Below are 18,635 nucleotides of genomic sequence, written 5' to 3' on the forward strand. Positions count from 1 at the left end.
GCGCCGAGAGGCCGCCCCGAGTGTCACGGGGAGGGGCCCCCGCCGGTGCCCCCCCCGCCCCGCCCGGGAGCGGTGCCCCGGCCCCTCTGCCCGCCGCGCCGCGCCCCGCCCGCCCGCGCTGCTCCCGCGGAGGCCGGACGGCGCGCTCGCCCTCCGGGGCTGGGAGAGCGAGGCCCCCGCTCCCGCCGCCCCGCTCCGCAGGTGAAGAGGGCGCTGGGGGGCGCTCCTGCTGCTCTCGCCCCGCGCCCAGGTGGACGCGGCGAGTCCCGCCCGCGCTCGGCCGCAGAAAACCGCCGGGGGGAGACGGCCTGTCCCCGCGCGTTCCTTCCTCCCTGCAGGAGCCACCCAGAAACGCTTAGGGGCCCGCAAAACAATGCAAAATCCCTGACAGGCGTTTCCCAAGGAAGAGAGCGCAGGGAGCTTAGAAAAATCTAACAACTTCGGTGTTTTTCCTTCCCGGGTCTCAGGGAACAGGCCCCGGAGGAGTGCGTCCCTCCGGACACCCTGAAACCTTCCCCTTCGCCGGAGTTGCAAACACACTGTATATATATTTATATCAATAACATATAGGGTAGGCATGTCTGTATGTATTTACCTCATACATATTTCTATAAACTCCAGCGTCTAGAAGGGGTGGGGGGTAAATAACACGGAACGGTTAAAATTATGGAGAAGGGATAATAACTGATTACTAATTTGAAAGTAAATAAACAGGTGACTTTTTCAGATCAAATTCCTCCTTGGATCGTTACAATAAATATCTCTGAAGGAAGCTCTCTATTTATGTTGTCATTGATTAATTCTTCACTACCTCATTTGATTTCGATTTAGAACGATTTGATTCTAATTTAATTAGCATGTAATTTGGATGTACATAATTACTGTAATTATGACATTCAGGTAAGGCAGCTTTAGGCTGAAAGGCAATTTCAAATTTTCTAGCAACCTACTTTGTACTGGGAAATGGACAAGGACTTTGCGCCCTGCTATCCAAGTAGTAATTAGCACATCTTTGAAATAGGCAGTGCGGCGGGGTTTGTATTAAAACAGCAAATACAAACCCAGCCGAGCTCCTCGCCGCAAAGGTGGCTGCGAGTTCCCGGAAACGCACCGCTTCCCCCGGCTGCAGAGCGGGGGAGCCCGGCGCCCTAGCGCCTCGGCGGACTCTGGCTGGCGCGGGCCCGCGCTTTGGGCGCCCTGGGCGCGGCATCTGGAGGTGTAGCTTTTAAGATCAAAATACAATAAAGGCGCGGGGGGGGGGGTTCGGGGGGCGGACGGGGGGGCAAGAAAGGAGGGGAAGAAGCCACCGCGCGACGTCTGAAGATGAGGGGTGGGGTAGTGGCCTGGGGAAGAGGAGGGGAAAGGGGCGGCGGGGGGAGGGCGATGCACAGCCTGGAGAGAAAATTGGTCAACGCCTCCAGCTGTTATCCGATTTTTAGATTTGGGTTTCCAAGGGGGAAAGGTGGGGCCCCGAGGGGTCCGTTTCCGCCCGTAGGCAATGCGGACCCTCCAGGAGGGGCTGGGGCGAGGGGTCCGGGGGGCTCGTGGCCGCCGTCGGGGGGGCCCTGCGTGCGCCTCCAGGCCCGGGCCTGCTCGGCAGCCCCCCAGCACCCATCTCGGGCGGGGACGGCTGCCTGCAGGGCGCCCGCGAGGCAAGGGGATGCTTGGGCCATCCCCGGGCGGCAAGAGGATGCTTGGGCCTCCCCGCGGGGGCCGTCTGGGGACGTGGGACGGCCTGGTGGCCCGGCTTATCCATCTCGGCTGCGGTGGGTCCCGGGGAGTCCCCGCGGACGGGCCTCGCCGACCGGGAGCGCTCGGATCCCGGGTCCTCGCGCCTGGAGCCCGGGGGGCTGTGCCCACGCCGGGGTCCGCGCGGCCGCCGACAGCGCCCGGCGCGCCCACCCGCGGGTGCGGAGACCCCGCCGCTCCCCCGAAAGGCGTGTTTACGCGCGACCGCGTCTGCGAGTGCGGCCAAGCGGGGCGTGCGTTTTGCTGGTTTTGTTTGCATTTTCAGTTACTGCGGCCTCAAAACGACCTCCTTCCCGGAAGCGGTCGTACCGGGCATGGCTAAGTGGCGCCCCCCCACCCCCCAAGAAGCGGGGCTCGTCCGCCTCCCCCTGGCACATACACACACAAAAAACTCGCTTTTCTTTGCCCGCCTCGCTGGGCTGCGGCGTCTCCCGGCGCTGCCAGCGCGACCAGGCGGGCGGACGGCGCGGCCTTCCCGGCCCCGAGCTCTAGGTGGCGCCAGCGAGCCGCACTCGCCGGGCTCCTCTTCAGGGAATCAAGAGCGACTGTCAAACATAAAAGCAAATCAGAGTTTTCAGTTTTTTTAATGTGTTAAGAATGTTATTCCTTAAGAAAATTTGTAGCTAAATTATTCTCACTTAAAATAAACACTTAGTATACCAATTACACAAATGGGCGGGATTTATGTGAGATTTACTTCATCTGCATTTTTGTAGTGGGAGAGAGAGCCTTGGTGAATACAGATAATAGATGCAAATAAGATTAGAGTTAAAATAAATAAAGTTTCCATCTGAATAACAAGAAATTCAATTTTACACGACTTATAGCTATTCGACGGAGTGTCCAGACACGCCGCTCAGGTGCACAATCTAATCTCGTCAAAATAACGTGGCTGTCTCTCCTTGAGGATAGAAAAATCTTTCCCTTTTCTTCTCTTTTTCTCTTTTCCTCAGCAGGTAGGCTCCAGTGCATTCCACGGTGGGGTGGGGGGGCACACAAATAAGCAGACCCAGGAAAGGTGACCTCGGGGAGGTGGGGCGGTGTTGGGGGGCTGGGGGGGCCGCAGGGTGATGAAAAGTCGCTCTGCGTTCCTGTGCTGCGCGGGCAGCTCAAGATCAGGAACCGCTTGGGAGAAACCGGCTAAAGCGAAATCGCATTTCAACCTCGGCCCCGCCGCGTGGAACTCGCAGACCGCGCCCCCGCGCCCCCGCGCCCCCGCGCCCCCGCGCCCCCGCGCCCCCTCCTGCAGGCCGCTCCCGGGCCGGTCCCGCGGCCTCCCGCTCCTCCCCGGCCCCGGAGCCCCGAGGTGGCCCTGGGGAGACGCGGCCCCACCTCGGGCGGACCCCGAGCGCGTCTCCCCGCCCCCGCGCGCTGCAGCCAATTTGCCCGGCCTCGGCAGGTCGCCACCCGCTCGGGTCCCCGCGTCCCCGCGCCCCCCGGGAGCTCAGGGTGGGAAGGACGGGGCCGGGGGGGTGCCGGGATCTGTTTTCGCCCGTCGGTTTGGCCGGGGGTGGGTGGGGGTGGGGTGGCGGCGGCAGGGGCCCCGCTTCCTTCGGGTGCAGCCCGGGCGAGCGCTGGTCCCCGGCTGGACGCGCCGCCCGCCGGCCCGGGAGCCGCGGTGATGGACGTCCGCTGACCCGCGGGGCAGAGGCCTTGATCACTGGGCTGCGGAGGGAGCCGCGCGGCGAGCGGACCTGCACCGCCAGGCCCTTTGATCTGCCTTTATTATCCACGAGAAACAAAGCTGCCTGGGACAGACGCCCGGGCGCCCTCCCGCTCGGAAACCCCACCGCACGCTCACCTCCGGGCCGCCGGCGCGCGGCCCCCAAACCGCCGGGCACCCTCTCGGCCTCCAGCGCCGCGGCCCGACCCCCGACCCCCCCCCCCGCCCCCCGGAGCAGAGGCTCCCCGGGCGGCGTCTGCAGGAGGCCGGGCCTGCCCCGGGAGGCGCGCGGGGGGCTGGGCTGGGAGGTCCTGGCTCTGAACTGCTTGAGCGGGGAGACAAAATGGTCAAAGAGAAGGAAAACTCGAGGAAGCAGAGCGGGGTAACCGAGGCCGTGGGGACCGCAAGAAGGAGGAGAGGGGCGAGGACACCGAACCTCACGCTGCAAATGCCCCTCTGGGGACCTCAGCTCCATGTGTTATCGCTACTTTGCTACTTGGCTTTGCAGAGCAGAGTTTGCGAGAAAACATTTTGTTGGCTGTTAGTGACAATAATTTCTTTTTTTTTTTCTTCTTCCCTAAAAATCATACCTCCATTCAAGTTCCCAAGATGGACAATAATTAAAAAAAAAATTCCACTGGGGGCTGACTTTGCTTGTGTTTCCTATTGTGTGGGGAGCCTTTCAGAAATATTTTTATTCTGTAAATATGTACTTTATTTTCTAAAGTAACATTTTCGAATTGCGAAATTATCTCATTTACCAATTTTCTTTTTCGTCTCTCCCTCACTTCTCCCTCTCTTTTAAACTGGGGCTGTTAAGTTGGTGGTCAGAAGACAAAGAGAGTGAAAATAATTTTCATTTCAATAATTGCCTTCTGGTCAATTTAACTGTGCCTTATTTTGAAAGAGACTGTCTAAATGAGATTCCTGTCCCAAATGTGTTCCCAGGCCTGATCCCAGCCTTTAATTATTCCTGAGTTTTTTTTCTTCAGAATAAGACGCCGCACTGAGTAATCACAAAGAAGTCAGAGAGCATCCTTGAACCTTTTCAGAAGCAGTGCCACTGATATTCAAATAACCTGCGAGGGCCATTTGACGGCGCGGGGACCTAGGCATTTCCAATTCACTATTTGCATAGATCAGCCGTCTTTGAAAAGGAAAGGAGCAGTTGTCTTCCATAACATTAAAAAGCCTAGTTATCAAATCAAGTGCTTAGTTTGGGGGCTTTTAAAACGTTTACATTTTATCTCAGGTTGCCCTTTACCGTTTGACATGCAAATTTGGTGCAGTTAATTTAGACAATTAAAAAGATCTTCAAGGGAGCTTTGTCACGGAGAATATTTGGAGTTTTCCCCGTGGACCAGCTGAGATAAAGTTGGCCAGAACAAATGATGTCTAGGAGATTAATTAGATATTTGATAAGACATGAATCCCTAATAAGGGAATACAAGGCACAGGGGGCTGCTGTGTGCTCTAAGTCAAAATTAATAACATTTAACAAGATTTTCATTTAGGCATGAAATGTCTTTTCCGGGGTATTGACTCTAGCGATTTATTCCCCTGAGTCGCCTCCCAACGTAGAGGGCCTTGGGAGCTAAAAGACTTCTTTTAAAAAGCTTTTTCCTTTCACAGATTGTTTTTAAATCGCTTTTTAAAAACAAACAAACCCACTGGAGTTTTGTCCGACCCCTCCGGGAGGTGTAGCCACCTCCCCAGTTAAAGCTGCCAAGGATCTTTGCTTTATTTTAGGGGCTCCAGAGTTTTAAAATGTCACCTTTTGAGAGCTGTCTCGTTAAGTAATACAACTACACGTTCTTATAACCCAATTTAATTTACGCTATTGATATACAAATAAATAATTTTGACTTCTCAAAAATGTATATGTATTATGGCTTTTGTAACTCACATAAAACCTTACATTACCTAAAACTAACATTAAGGGAATTTTTTCCCCAACAACAAAAAAAAAGTCGACCCATGTAAAGGTTATTGACAGGGGAACAGGATTAAAAAAAAGGAAGTGTATTGTTCAGAGTCCTTTAATAATACCAAAATGAAAATATGATGTCAAGATTTTCTTCATACAGATAAACGCATTTAATTTCTTTAGATGACCTTAACTTACGTGTTTGTGAGTGAAATGATAACTCAACATTTTAAATATCTTTTACATATATACTGACTTTCACAAAGTGCATCAGAAAATTAAAAAAAAAAAAACTCCCTGAATTTCAGGAATTCACCAAAAAAAAAACCCTCTATTCGAATGAACATTTACAAGAAAATAAAAAAGAACACAATCTTTTGAACCCTATTTATACAGATGTTATGAAATACAGAGAAACTGTCACTAGACTTCCAGTTTAATTTCTCACCTTAAGCCTTTTTTTGATGCTTCCTTTTTTAGGAAAAAAAAAAAGTCTCATTGTAAGTAGATATCAAGCAGGACTTGGAGCATTTTATATATAATATAATCCACACAAAGGGTCTGTTTTTATAGGTCCCGTTTGTTTTCAAATGTTCTGACAGTCCTTTGCAGAGTGGTGGCTTGGGTTTTGTTTTTTTGTTTTTTTGTTTTTTTGTTTTTTTTTTTTTTTTGAGAAAAGGAAAGAGAAGGGTAGTGGAGGGGAGGGTGGGCGGTGGGGGAGGAGGGAGCGTTTCTGTGTATTGCTCTTCGCTGGAGAAGTTTGTGTGAGTGGTGTGTGTGTGTGTGTGTGTGTGTGTGTACGCGCGCGCGCGCACGAATGTGCGTGCTTGTGGTTGTGGGTCTCCGGTGTGTGTGTCTGCCTGTGTGTGCAGTTTTTTAAAGTGGTGTCTGTGTCGGAGGATGGTTTGCTTTTGTTCCTGGACCACGCGTTCGATTCCGGTCGGGGCTGGGCCAGCGAGCAGGGCCGAGGAGCCGGGTGCCGCTCCCCTCCGCGCCGGCCCGGGCGCGTCCCTGGAGCCCCCGCCCGTCCGTGCCCCGCTCGCTGGCCCCCCGAACCTCTCGCTCGCTCGCGGCGTCTCTACTCTGTCGCTCGCGCTTCCCGGCCGGCCTCTAAGAGTCGTTGGGGCCAGACGCGCCTTCCTTGCCTCCCGCCGAGGCCGCCGCGGCCGCCGCGGCCGCCGCCGCCGCCGCCGCCGCAGCCGCCGCCCGGGCGGCACTGACGCTGGAGTCGTGCAGGATGAGGTCGGGGGACTCGGAGCGGGGCGTCTCCAGGTTGCTGGCGTCCGTGTCACTGTCGCTGCCCTTTTTGCCCCCGCCGCCCCCGTTGTGCGTCTTAATGTGTTTGCTCAGGTGGTCGCTGCGCATGAAGCGCTTGTTGCACACCGGACAGGCGAAGCGCTTCTCGCCCGTGTGAGTCCGCAGGTGCCGCTGCAGCTCGTCCGAGCGCGTGAAGCGCTTGCCGCAGAAGAGCCAGTTGCACACGAAGGGCCGCTCGCCCGTGTGCCAGCGCAGGTGTGCCTTCAGGTGCGACGTCTTGCCGTACACCTTGCCGCAGCCCGGGATGTGGCAGCTGTGCAGGCCCTTGCGTCGCAGGCTCGCTCCGGCCGGGCCCAGCCGCTCCGCCTCCTGGCAGTTGGGGCAGTCGCAGGTGGCGCGGCCGGAGTAGCGGCGGGCGGAGCGCGCCGAGCTCCCCCCGGCGGCCGCGGCCGCGGCGCCCGAGATCATGGCGCTGGCAGCTGCAGCCGCCACGGCGGCGCTGGAGTCCGAGTAGGAGGGCAGCACCGGCTTGAAGCCGTCCTGGGCCAGCAGGTGCTGGCTGGTGGAGAGCAAGTGCGAGGCGGCGGCGGCCGAGGAGCCGAGGCCCGTGGAGCTGAAGGCCGAGTGCGTGAGCGAGCTGAAGTCGGGGTTGTAGGTGCCGAGCTGCGAGTGCAGCGAGGCCTGGGGGGCGCCCGAGTGCAGCGAGCTCTGGAGCCCCCCAGCGGGGTTCTGCACCTCCAGCCACGAGCCCGGGCTGCTGTGCACGTCCCACCACGACGACGCCGCGCCGTTGGTCACCTCGCCCGCCGCCAGCGTCGAGTGGAAGCCTGACTTGTACCACGACTCGTACGGGTGCGCCATGCCCACGCGCGGGTACAGGCCGTCGGCCGCCGTCGTGTGCACCTTGGAGATGAAGGCCGACTGGCCGCCCGCCTCCTGCGGGGACACTCCGGCCGCCGCCGCCGCGGCCGCCGCCGAGTTGGAGAAGAGGCCGCCGTAGTCGCTGCTGAAAGCGGACGACGTGGGGGACGTGGAGGCCAGGCAGAAGGCGCTGTTGGCTGCGCCCGAGCCGCCCGCCAGGCCGCCCGAGCCGCGGCCACCGGTGGCCACGGCGAAGCCCGAGAGGCTGGAGCCGAGGTTGCAGCTGGACGAGGAGCGCTTCCAGGGGTGGAAGCCGCCCTTGGCGAAGGCGCTCGACTCCGGCAGCGTCGTCAGCGGGCTCGTGTTGCCGATCTTGTTGCAGGTCGCCGCCAGCATGGCCAACGGGGTCGTTCCGAAGCGCGGCTCTTCCTGGAGTGGGTGGGGTGAGGGAGGGAGCAAGGAGAAGGAGGGCAGGAAGAAGTGGGAGGAAGACACAAAGTGCACCCGTGAGCAGCCTCGTTTCCCCGCGGCTGGTCCCGGGGGGTCGTGGCTCCCGGGCTCGCGCCTCCTCCCCGCGCGCTCGCCAAGGATGCGCCGCGCCCCGCGCGGGGCGGAGGCGATCCCAGGGGCGAGGGGCCCGGCGCTGCAAAGTTGTGTGCTTCGGTGGGGGCTACAGATCAAAGACGTCTCCGTGCTCCCCGGCTCGGCCGCTGCAAGCCCTACCCCGGGCCGGACTGGGGCCGCTCGCCTCCCGCGCGCCGTGAGCCCGCTCCTCTCCCCGAGGCCCCCACATCGCCCTTCGGAGCAGAGCGCGGAAGTAAACACAACGACGACCAACGCCGAGTGAGGGCGGAGGCGGCCGACACTGCGGCTCGGGGGCTGGAGAAACTTGGGACACTGCTTCCCGGCGTGGCTACGGCTTGACTCTTTTTTTTTTTTTTTTAATAGAAAACACTGGTGTGTGTGTTTTCTTTTTTTTTTTTTAATGTTTACACCCCCGCCCCCAAACCCTCGATTATGAAAACAAGAATCCGCGAAGGGGACCCAGCGATGGATTTCAAAGTCACAGGCGAACTGGGGAGCCAGAGAAGTGTAGATGTTTGTTAACGTGACTACACGGACTGCAAAAACGATTAAGGCTGTTTTCTGGAAACACCACTGTCGCGTAATTGCAACAATCCCCGGAGCAAGGGGGGATGGGGTATAAATCACCAGGGGGAAGAAAAGAAACCTCTAGGTTTTCTTTAAAGCCACATTAAAAAAGGAAAAAAAAAAAAAAGACTTGCTTAACAAATCATTTCCTTACAAAGGCATCTCCTAGGTTTCAATAACTTGGAAAGAATCAGTCCCAGAAACGTGGAAAGTGCTAAAAGGAGCTGAAGCTGCAGCTTGCAGTCCGGCAGCAACAGTTTCTCCAGAGCCGCGGACGCGGAGAAGCCATAACGAAAATTCACTGCAGTTAAAGCAAGCAAGCGCCTTGCCGCACTTCCGACTTACCCCGAGTATAGACGTGGCCATAGCAGGTCCCTTGGGCTGCGCGGCGGGGCCGGGAGCGGGGCTGAGCCTGGCGGCTGCTCCGGAAAGCTGCTCGGATCCCGCGCAGCTCCCGCGTCCCCGCGCTCGCGCCGAGCGGACTCCGGGCTCCCGCCGGCTAAACTCAGCCTAAGTGCGAGGAGCGCCCGCTTTGAAGTGCCGCTGGCTTCGCCTCTCGCCCAATGAGGGCGCAGGCGGAGCAGACGGGAGCTGCCCCGCAGCCAATCAGACGCGCCGAGGGGCCCAAGCCAGGGCTCCCGGCGCGTGCCAGTCAAGGCGGCTAGCGAGGTGTCGGGAGGGGAGGGGAGGGGAGGGGAGGGGGGGGGCGCGGGCTAGAGCCCGGAGAAATTACAGTGCAATTAAACATTTACACACACGCACCAAGCCAGGTTGAAGTCGCGCCGAGACCCAGCCACAAGCCCCCCGAACCACCCCGAGATGATGCAAGTTAGAACTGACAGCCCCGCTCCACTCCCCACTTGTGGGAAAGGAGGCAAGAGGGGAGGGGGCGCCGAGGCGGAGGCCGCAGCAGCGAGGCCTAAGTAAAGACGGAAATGTCAACGCTCACTTGGTGTGTCTAGGCTCTCGCCTGCAAAGCACAACTTCAGCTGGAATCCATCATCCTCGCTCGCAGTTGTATCGTTGTCGTTTGTCTTCTACCCAGTTCGTCTCTCCCCACCCCCCACCCCCGGTCCCCCCACCCCGCAACTGGGATTCGGTTTTACCCACTCCGGAGTCACATTGAGGAGAGGGCGCGAAAGGACAGCTCCTCCGAGAGGAGAGAAATAGGCCTCTCGGTCCAGGTCTACACCCACAGACTTGTTGGGAGGGCCTGGAGCCTGCGCATCCCGCTCCTTCCCCCAGAGGTCTAAGTGACTTCCTAATTGTCGCTCTGGCCTCTGACCCGGGGGGTAATACAAGTGCCACTCACACCAGAAGCTTCTAGTGGTAATTGAGGGCACCCTTTGTACCGTTTCGCCAGCGCCTAGATACCAGGTTAACCCAGTTGTCAAATACGACTAAACAGTGGGAAGTGCTGATTATCTGCCGGGTTTCGCAGGGGGCCGGCGTGGGGGTGGGAGGCATCAACCCATACAACACGCTGCACGAAGCCGCTTATTTTCACGCTGTAACAACTTTGGAAACATAGACCCGCGCGAGCTGCGCCCGCCCCCACCGCCACCCCCGCCGAAGCAGCAGCTTGCTCCGCTGTTTGTTTAACCCGGTGAAGATTTGCACGTCACGTTTCAGCCTGGAGTCGAGTTTTCTTGCCCCAGCTTCCGCCCACTCCCAGCCCAGACCCCCTGGGCCTGGAGGCTCTCCTGCGCAGCCCAGGCACTGCGTGCAGAGATGGGCTCTCCCCACGCAGCGCCCTGCTTTCGTGACCGTGCTCCTGGAGCCTCTCCTGGGGACCTCCATCCGCCAGCGCGGGGCACAAGGCCACACGTGGGCGCCTCCGCATTTCGCAGGCTGGAAGCATCCTGAAGTCCTCTCCGGATCTTGTCGGTGTGCAAAGAGGTGTCCCCAGGCAGACAACTGCGCGTGCTGGAGCCCCTCAGCGAGCGCTGAGCTGGTCGCTTTGCTCTCTGGGTCTCGCTTTCTCTTTCTTCTTCAGGCCAGTTGGAGCTGCTTTTGAACCAGAAATACCAGCGTCCTCGGACAGACCTGGGGGCTGGTTTTTAATGTACCACATTCCCCCCTCCAAACCCACATCCAGCTTTTCAGAAGACATTGTAACCAGGACCCCCGAATGCTTGGGTGCAAGAGAGGAGTCGCTGCTGAGGGGACCCAGTAAGGAGGAGTGGAAGCGTGCCCCGAACTGTCTTCTCTCCTCTTGGCAGTATGGCTTGGCCCAAAAGTGCGACCCCTGGGGCTCTTCCCTGTGCCCTAAGATGGAGCCTGCGTGCATCCCGGTGCACTCGGTGGGTGGGAGGGCTGCATAGGTTGCTTTCTTTGCTTTTCGTTATGATACCTTTGCTCAGAATGGTCCCCCCCCAACCCCTTCACATACACACATTGTTTTAAGGGGGCGAAAGCACCGAGGAGATTGTGAAGGAGAAAGGGGAAGGAGAGGAGAGGGGAGAGAGTGAGGAGACCCGCGCGGCTATCCCGAAGCACTGTGCCCTGGGGGACTGCGGTGCAAGGGAAGGGGGGGTGGCCTTGGAGAAGGTGTCAAAAGCCCCTGGGGGACTCAGGCTGGAAGGTTAAGGGGCGGGGGGGCATCCAGGCACCCTGGAAGAGCCGGGAAGCCCGGCAGGGGGACCCGGGAGCCGTTCCCAACAGGTGACTTCTGCCCTGGAAGGGGAGACTGGTGCTCGGCTTCCCGTAGAGTCTCCGCGTCGATTTACTAATAGGGGGATTGTTAAGTGGCAGCGAGGCGTTTCCGACTCACCCACTGCAGCCGGGGTAGGAGAAGCGCGGAGGTTTCCCCTTACCACCTCCTCCCCCACCTCCAGCACACCCCCTCCTTAAGGAAACCTGACAACGTAATAAATAAGACAATCCGAAAAGCCACTTAGCACTAGTGACATTTTCAAGTCAACCATTTAAAACAGCTCACGCTGGCACCTCGGGCTCCGGGAGCCCCGGCTGCCTTCCTCTTCTTCTTCTCCGCTCCTCCCCTCCCCCTCCTGCCGTTTCCAACGTGGTTCCAGCTGTCAGACTCCCTACGTGGGCACTCGGATATTCCTTTAGATGCACGCGTCCGGATCACAATAAAAGTTAGGGAAATCTTCCAAACGAACGCAGGCGGACACCCGGGCCACTTCAACTCTAAGGTGGGGCCCCAAGGAAATCTTCCCAAAGAAGTCCAGTTTTTTTTTTTTTTTTCCGTGTGACAGATTTTTTCATCCTCTAAAAAATCTAGTTTTTAAACAAAGATCAATGTGTTATGCTAAAGTGTTGAGCTGACTGTTAAAACATTTGGGGAAATAATGACAATGTAACAAAGGCCTGGTTTGGAGTGAATCATCACCCTTTTAAAAGTTAAAGCAATTTTCGGGAGAATAGCTTTCAGCAAACGCTTTACATTATTCAAAACGGCCAAATAATGCTCTATTATAGCGCCTGAATGCTGCCAGTCAGCCCCTAAGTGCAATTTGTGCAAAGGCCCCGGTGCCTTATCTCCACTTCTTTATAAAGAGGTGAATATAAAACAATTTCTTCCAAACCCAGACAGAGAGCACGAAAATTGCTTCCCTTTCTGCAATCAGGGCAATTTAACTGGAGTGCAATTAGCACTATTAAATGTCGATTCTGCATAAACAAATCTGACTGAGCAGCGAAAGTGGGGTGAGAACCTCATATACACTGAAACTGATTTTTTAAAATTATGTATCCGGGTCCTTTACAATTGATCCGTGACGTTTTCATCTTGGAATATATTTACATCGCAAATACACTATGGTTAAATCAACATAATTTTTTTTTGCAAAAAAAAAATTCAATAGGAATCCTAATAAAGAAGAATAGGGTAATTAAAGGGAAGAGTTCACTTCCTTTGAACAAATATTGTTTCTCCCATCTTGCCTCTCCCGAGAGCTTTGATCTGAGCAACTGCTCAAGTTGCTGCGTTTAGAAGGCAGAGCCGGGGAAACAATTCCGTCATTAGCGCTGATCCGAAGGACTGGAGCTCCTACACTACAGGGGAAAAAAAAAAAAAAAAAAGCTTCTCCCCGAAGCACAGGAAGCAGGGTGGGGACGGGAGGACCATCTATCTTCTGAATATTTCGAAATATTAGGTGTCTGCCCAGACTCCCCGGGGCTTCGGCCACTCGCAGAGTTAGCAGCGCACGTACAGCACCAGGGTGGGGGGGGGGGGTGGACTTGGGGAGACTTGAAGATGTGGGCGGGAGAGGAGGCGTTGGGGGAGGAGGAACCGAAGGTTCTCGCACGGGCCCTGCTGGCTGCTGCCAAAGCCTCGACCACCAGGACCGGGATGCCCCGGGGGCGGAGACAGGGGAGAGGGAAGAGAGAGGAGCCCGGGAAAAGCATTTATCTGACCTGTCCTCCTCCCACCTGCCTTTATTTACTTATTTGGTAAGCCACGGCGCTCCCTTTTTGAATCATTTGCTCAGTTAATTATGCTTTTCATTTGCATGATCTACACTAGAGCAGTGATTATCAGGTCAGCACGATGTGGGGATTGGGGAGATACATTAATAACTTGGGTTAAAAAAAAAAAAAAAAGCTGCCCCCTGTGTACCATAGTCGCCTGCCACGAACAAGGGCGAAGGAAACGGGTACAGACGGAAGCGCCTGTTGAGTGCAGTGAATCCTTTCCACAGTTGGAGCTTGCCAGTTGTGGGTGCAAATGAAATGCAGCTTTTGATTAGAAGGGAATCTTTTCTAGTTAACACATATTTATATTTTAAAAAGCGCAAGGCTTGAGATCAAATGAATGGAGAAAATTAATTGAAAATTGAGGAACTCTCCCACAATTTCTGCTGAGCTTTCATTTAATACTTGTTCTATAACGCCTTAATTCCAACCCAACCCTCGCATAGAAAAGAGCCTGGAAGGATCTTTTCTCTACCTCAGAAGTGATACTGCTATTTAGGGGTGGCAGGAGATGCAAATCCTTCTTGCCTGCGAGGTCTACTGGAGAAAGTGAAAACCCCTAGTGTATTAAGTACACTCCAAACATTTGCTACACAACTAATTTTCTGCTGCTGGATGTATCTGGGCCTTATATTTTAAGCCTGCCTTGATCTGTTTATCTGAGCCAAAAATGCATTAACAATTAAAGGAAAGACTCTGGTGTGTCAAAGGAAGGAAGGTGACTGTAGACTGTGTGATGATTTTAATGACTGCAATTATTGGAAGATTATTCAACAAGCATCATAGATTTGTTTACTGCATTACTCGGAAACTATGGGGGGCCTATTCGGCTAGGAGTTTTACCTTCCTCCCTCCATTACCAACTACCACAGAGGGGTCTCAGACCTAAGCAAATGTGTCATTCGGTGTTGGCTTTCTTCTTTTTTAGAGCATCTCTATTAAAATAAGGCACAATTTGTTCAATTTGTTGTCTCAGCCAACTTAAATGGAACCATCTTGGGAACATTAATCTTTCCAGCTAACAAAAAAAAAAAAAAAAAAAAGCCAAAGGCCAGAGGATTCCGATGATCATCGTTTAGCAACTTCCAGCCAGGGTACCAGTTTCCTCAGTTAGACTCTTTCATAGGCAACTTTTGAGGATACTTCCAACTCAACCTTCTCCCTCCAGGGCTTGGAGGAGACACTACAAGCACAGGATGTTAAACAGGAGTGTAGGCATATCTCCAGGACTCCATACTGGAGAAAGTTTGGCTGCTTCTTCCTTCTTTTTAGCATGCCCCTCCCCCCCTATGATTTCCTATCACAGCTTCCCGGGGTTACCATGTTAGAAATAAATAAATAAAAAGAAAAGGTATGCCTAAGACAATACCAGTGTGCCGCCAAGGAGATTTTTACTGTACAGACAGACATAAAGGATGCAAATAAGGAAGGTTTCTTGTCTGGTATAAACAATAATCAATAAATCATAGCCTGGGCTTCGCTCATTAGAGAATTAGTAATTTGTTAAAGAAAAGGAGAGAGAGAGAAAATTGCTAATTTGGAAGTGGGCTTTGAAAAGAAAAGAAAAAAGAAAAGAATAGTAAATATCTCCAGCAAGCCCCCCCCCCTCCCCTCCTCCCTCCCCTGAGGCACTGAGACTGCAGTGGCCTGGCCACTGTGTTGCTCTTCCTGGGTCTGTAATCATCCAGCCTCAGGATTAAGGTGGGCTTTGGCTGGAACCGAAACCTTCCCTGTTCAAACAGGAACCTGCAGAACCCTGCAAGTGGCAATTAGGAGCCTATTACAAGCCATTAGATTGATCAATGTACCTTAAACAATGCGAATGATTTATATGGCTGATTTACAGGGGGGAAGAAAAGGGAAAGGCTGGGGGAAGGACGGCTCCAGCTTCTTTACATCCATTGCACTGTTCTGCAGAAAGCCCCCGGGTTCAGCCTCTGTTCATCACCGCTTGGAACCACCAGAGCAATTTATTTAGAAAACTTTTCAAGCACAGACACAGGCTCGCCTGGCTTGTCCGGTGGGTGGCGAGATGCACATTCTTTGCCCCTTTCTCTACTTTCTAAGGAAGAGCTTAGAAAGACCGAGGCCGGGAGGAGCAGCCGGGGGTCACAGCGAAGCCACTCCCCCAACGGAGGACACCGCCCGGGGCGGTCCCAGCTGCCGTCCTTCCCCGGGTCTGTCCCAGGAGAGGGGGAGGAGGACTCACATACTTGTGTAACGCAGTGCTGGAGAGCTGTGTGGCCTCCTAATTACGGCAGGAACACAGGACCAGGAGCCCTTGAAGTTTCAGGCGCGACTGGGGAGGAGCTGCGACCCAGCTCCCCGCGTGCACAGGACGCGGGGGTGGAGGGGTGGGGGGGAGGGGACTCCGCCGAACAGAACCCCTAGCTAGGGCTGACTATTTTGGCTAATGTGGAGAAGACAAAATTACAACAGAGTTGAAGCGATCAAAGCTGGCCCCCGCCACCCCTCCTCCCGCCCTCCTCCCGGCCCCAAGTCTGTTTGTAGTTGTCTCCACCGCTGCAGACGCCCGTCGGTCTTCTCACGACAAGGAAATTCCTGCCAGTGTTTCCAGAGCCTGCAAGGAGAGGACAGATGCACTTGGCACTTCCCGGAGGAGAATTCCCTTTGTCTTATCTCCCCCTCCCCCAGTCCGCTCGGGCTCCGCGGCGAGGGAGACCCCGGGCGCCCAGGGGGGCGGCTGCGCCCAAGCCCACGTCCGCGCTGCCCCTGCTGCTCCCTCCTCTTCCTCCTCCCTCGCTGTCTCTTTCCCAACCTTCTCTCTTCCTTCCCCCTCCCTCCTCGCGCTGCTCTAGGTCCTCTCACCCCTCCAGTCTTCTCCCGGGTTCCCACTCCCGGAGTTGGGGCAGGCGCTGCTTGTCTCCCAGCCTTCCGTGGTTTGGCGGGAAAGGGCTTCGTCCTGGCTTGCTCGTGGACGTCTGGAACCAATCCTTGAACGTGTGCCTAAATGTGCAATGGCAAGCAGAGCGGGCTGATAGTGGGGCTCAGAGGAAAGAGGGAAAAACAAACAGGGAAACCACTTGCTTTGGGAGAGTTGCTACCCGGGTCTTTTGCAGCCGGTATAAGGTGGGAATCCTGGGTTCCTTAGGAACCCTTCTAAGGGGATCACGATTTCACACCCCCACCCCACTACCAACTGCTCTCATCTGCCCTTTATTTTTTTTTAAGAATTTATTGATTCATTCATGAGAGAGATAAAGAGGGGGGGGGGGCAGAGACCCAGGCAGAGGGAGAAACAGGCTCCGTGCAGGGAGCCCGATGCAGGACTCGACCCCAGATCTCCAGGATCACGCCCTGGGCTGAAGCTCGGCGCCCAACCGCTGAGCCACCAAGGGATCCCCCCATCCTCTGCCCTTTATTACCCCAGATCTCGCTCTCCTGAGTTCTGCTCTCAGTTCCTTCCAATTGCCTGCTTCCAGGGATTTCTCAGGGCCCTCCTCCAGCTGAGGAAGGAGTTTGGTTATAAGCTTCCCACCCAGGAGCCCTGTACTGTGATATCCCCGGGAACAGGCCAGTCCGGGGGTTGGAGGGCGGCACCCGTCCAGGCCCTCCGGGGTCCTCTCCTGTCTCACGCACCGAGGGATGTCACACCCGCCCCCGGGGCGAGACCAGACTGACCCCTCCACCCCGACTCGCTTCCAGGCGTACACGGGGGCAGAGGGAGGCCCGCACACAGCAGCCACGTGCGCCCCCGCCGCCGCACACTTCCGCGGGCACGCGCCGGCCTGGGGGCAGGTGACACCGCCGCGGGGAGGCGGGCTTGGCGCTCCGGGCGCCTCTCCGGGCGCCGAGACCTTCAGGTCCCGCAGAGCCCGCCGCGCCCCCGCCCCCGGCCTCGCCCCCGCCCCGCGCGGGGCCCTGCACCTCCGCCCGCGGAGCCCCCAGCGCCCCTCTTCCAGAAGCCTGCGCCCGCCCCCTGGCCAGAGGCCCGGCCACATCTGGGATGCATTGCCCCCTAATCGCCAACCCCATTATTGTGATCAAGCGAACGTCGCTAATCTCTACACTTATTGTTTAGGTAAATAGAGGCTGCGTTTAATCAATAGGCAGGGCCCCAGCCCTCGCTGCGCCAAGTAACTTAAGTCAACGGTGAAGATTTCAGCGTGTGCGCAATTACCGAGCCCAAGGAATAGTCACTCCAGCCTAATCCCACGGCCCCCTCCGGGCCCCGGGGGGCGGGAGGACGCCACCGGGGAGCCTCCACCCTCCACGGGATCGAGGGGCCGCTCCCTCCCGGGAAGAAAAGGATCTTGCAGCCGCGACGCCGCGCGCCCTGGCGCGGGGGCCTGCGGCTGACCTGGGGGCCGCCCTCTCCTGCGGGCTCCGCGCTCCCGCCACTCGGAACCTGCAGCTGGGGGTGGGGGGTGCTCCGCCCCCCGGGCCCGGGCGGGCGGGAAGGCCGAGGGCGGGGCGCGGGGGCGGGGCGGGGCGCGGGGTGCAGCGCGGCCCCCGCCCGCAGTCTCGCTCCCCCCTTCCCCGCCCGAACTCCAAAGCCGAGCCTGGGCGCGCGCAGAGCGCGCTATTTGTGCAGCTTCTTAAATAGCTATTGTTTCTTAATTAAGAGGACTTTAGCCCAACCCATTGGAGGGGGTGGGGGGGTGGGGTCGGGGATCCGCAGCGGGGGGTCGTCCGGCCCGGGGAGGCCGGCTCGGGAGGCGGGCGGCTCGGGCGCAGCCTGGCTGCTGCAGCGCCTGAGAGCGAGGGCGAGGGCCTCGGGGCCACGGCAGGGAGAGTAGGTCAGTGGGAAATCTGCCCGGGGGCTGCAGAGAGAGTCGAGCTCGCCCGCCGCTCTGCACGGGGGCCCAGGAGGTTAACCCTACAGTCGGAGGCACTAGCGCTTTCTCCTGGGGCATTTCGTCGCGGGCCTCATCTGTGTCTCCTGGTGCCTCTCTCTGCCGCTGCATCCCCGGGATGTTGGATATAAACAACCAATAACTCCGGTTGTAATCAGATACCCGCCCTTCGTGGAATGGGCCCGCTTGATTTAAATAGGCCGGATTCTAAAGTCAACTCATCATTTGCAAGTTTAGGGTGTCGGCGCAACCACCGAACTAAATCACAGCTGGAGCTGGAAGGAAGGCCGACAGTATTGGATGGCGCCTGGCTGTTTTTAATTTTTGGATTTGAACAGTTCTCCTATAAGGTATCTCTCTGCTTTCTCTTTCCCTTAAAAGTTAAATAGCATTTAGAACACGAGGAAAATTAAACACAAATGTCAGTGCAATCCTGAAATCCTTTTTCTCTCTGTTCCTTCTTCCTGAGTCTCCCCTCTGCGGGCCCCCAGCTTCCACCCAAGCCCGTGACTCTCCTCATCAGACATTCAGATCTTTCACCACCCTGTTGCCAGTTAGTCCAGAGGACATAACTATGACTTCAGACTCTTAATTGGGAATATCGACTTAACTTTTTCTGGGCTGTGGTTGTTTTTAAGCTAGGACAAGGAGAAGAGAGGCAAGGGGGCTGAAGGCCAGGACTGCTCAGCCCTTTGGGACTTTTAGGAGCTCCATGTGAGTCAAGGTCCACCACTGGAGGCTGTGATCCTGGGCAGACCAGGAAACTTCT

The 18,635-nt window shown here is 56.4% G+C and overlaps 1 protein-coding gene and 1 long non-coding RNA gene across 2 annotated transcripts; both read right to left on the bottom strand.

Moving 5' to 3' along the window:
- Window positions 1-5,224: 5,224 nt before the first annotated feature.
- Window positions 5,225-9,122, bottom strand: SP9 (Sp9 transcription factor). Its single transcript, XM_077883124.1, has 2 exons — window positions 8,955-9,122; window positions 5,225-7,886 (listed from the first exon to the last, which is right to left on the bottom strand). The coding sequence occupies exons 1-2, from the start codon at window positions 8,973-8,975 to the stop codon at window positions 6,450-6,452; spliced, it is 1,458 nt and encodes a 485-aa protein (XP_077739250.1). The 5' UTR covers window positions 8,976-9,122; the 3' UTR covers window positions 5,225-6,449.
- Window positions 9,123-14,423: 5,301 nt separating this feature from the next.
- LOC144304638 (uncharacterized) lies at window positions 14,424-16,551 on the bottom strand. The gene is made up of 3 exons (XR_013371563.1): window positions 16,436-16,551; window positions 15,879-16,016; window positions 14,424-15,630 (listed from the first exon to the last, which is right to left on the bottom strand). It is a non-coding gene; the product is annotated as an uncharacterized LOC144304638 (long non-coding RNA).
- Between the last annotated feature and the right edge of the window lie 2,084 nt (window positions 16,552-18,635).

This window comes from Canis aureus, chromosome 34, assembly GCF_053574225.1.
Source record: "Canis aureus isolate CA01 chromosome 34, VMU_Caureus_v.1.0, whole genome shotgun sequence".
In the NCBI taxonomy this organism is placed as follows: domain Eukaryota; kingdom Metazoa; phylum Chordata; class Mammalia; order Carnivora; family Canidae; genus Canis; species Canis aureus.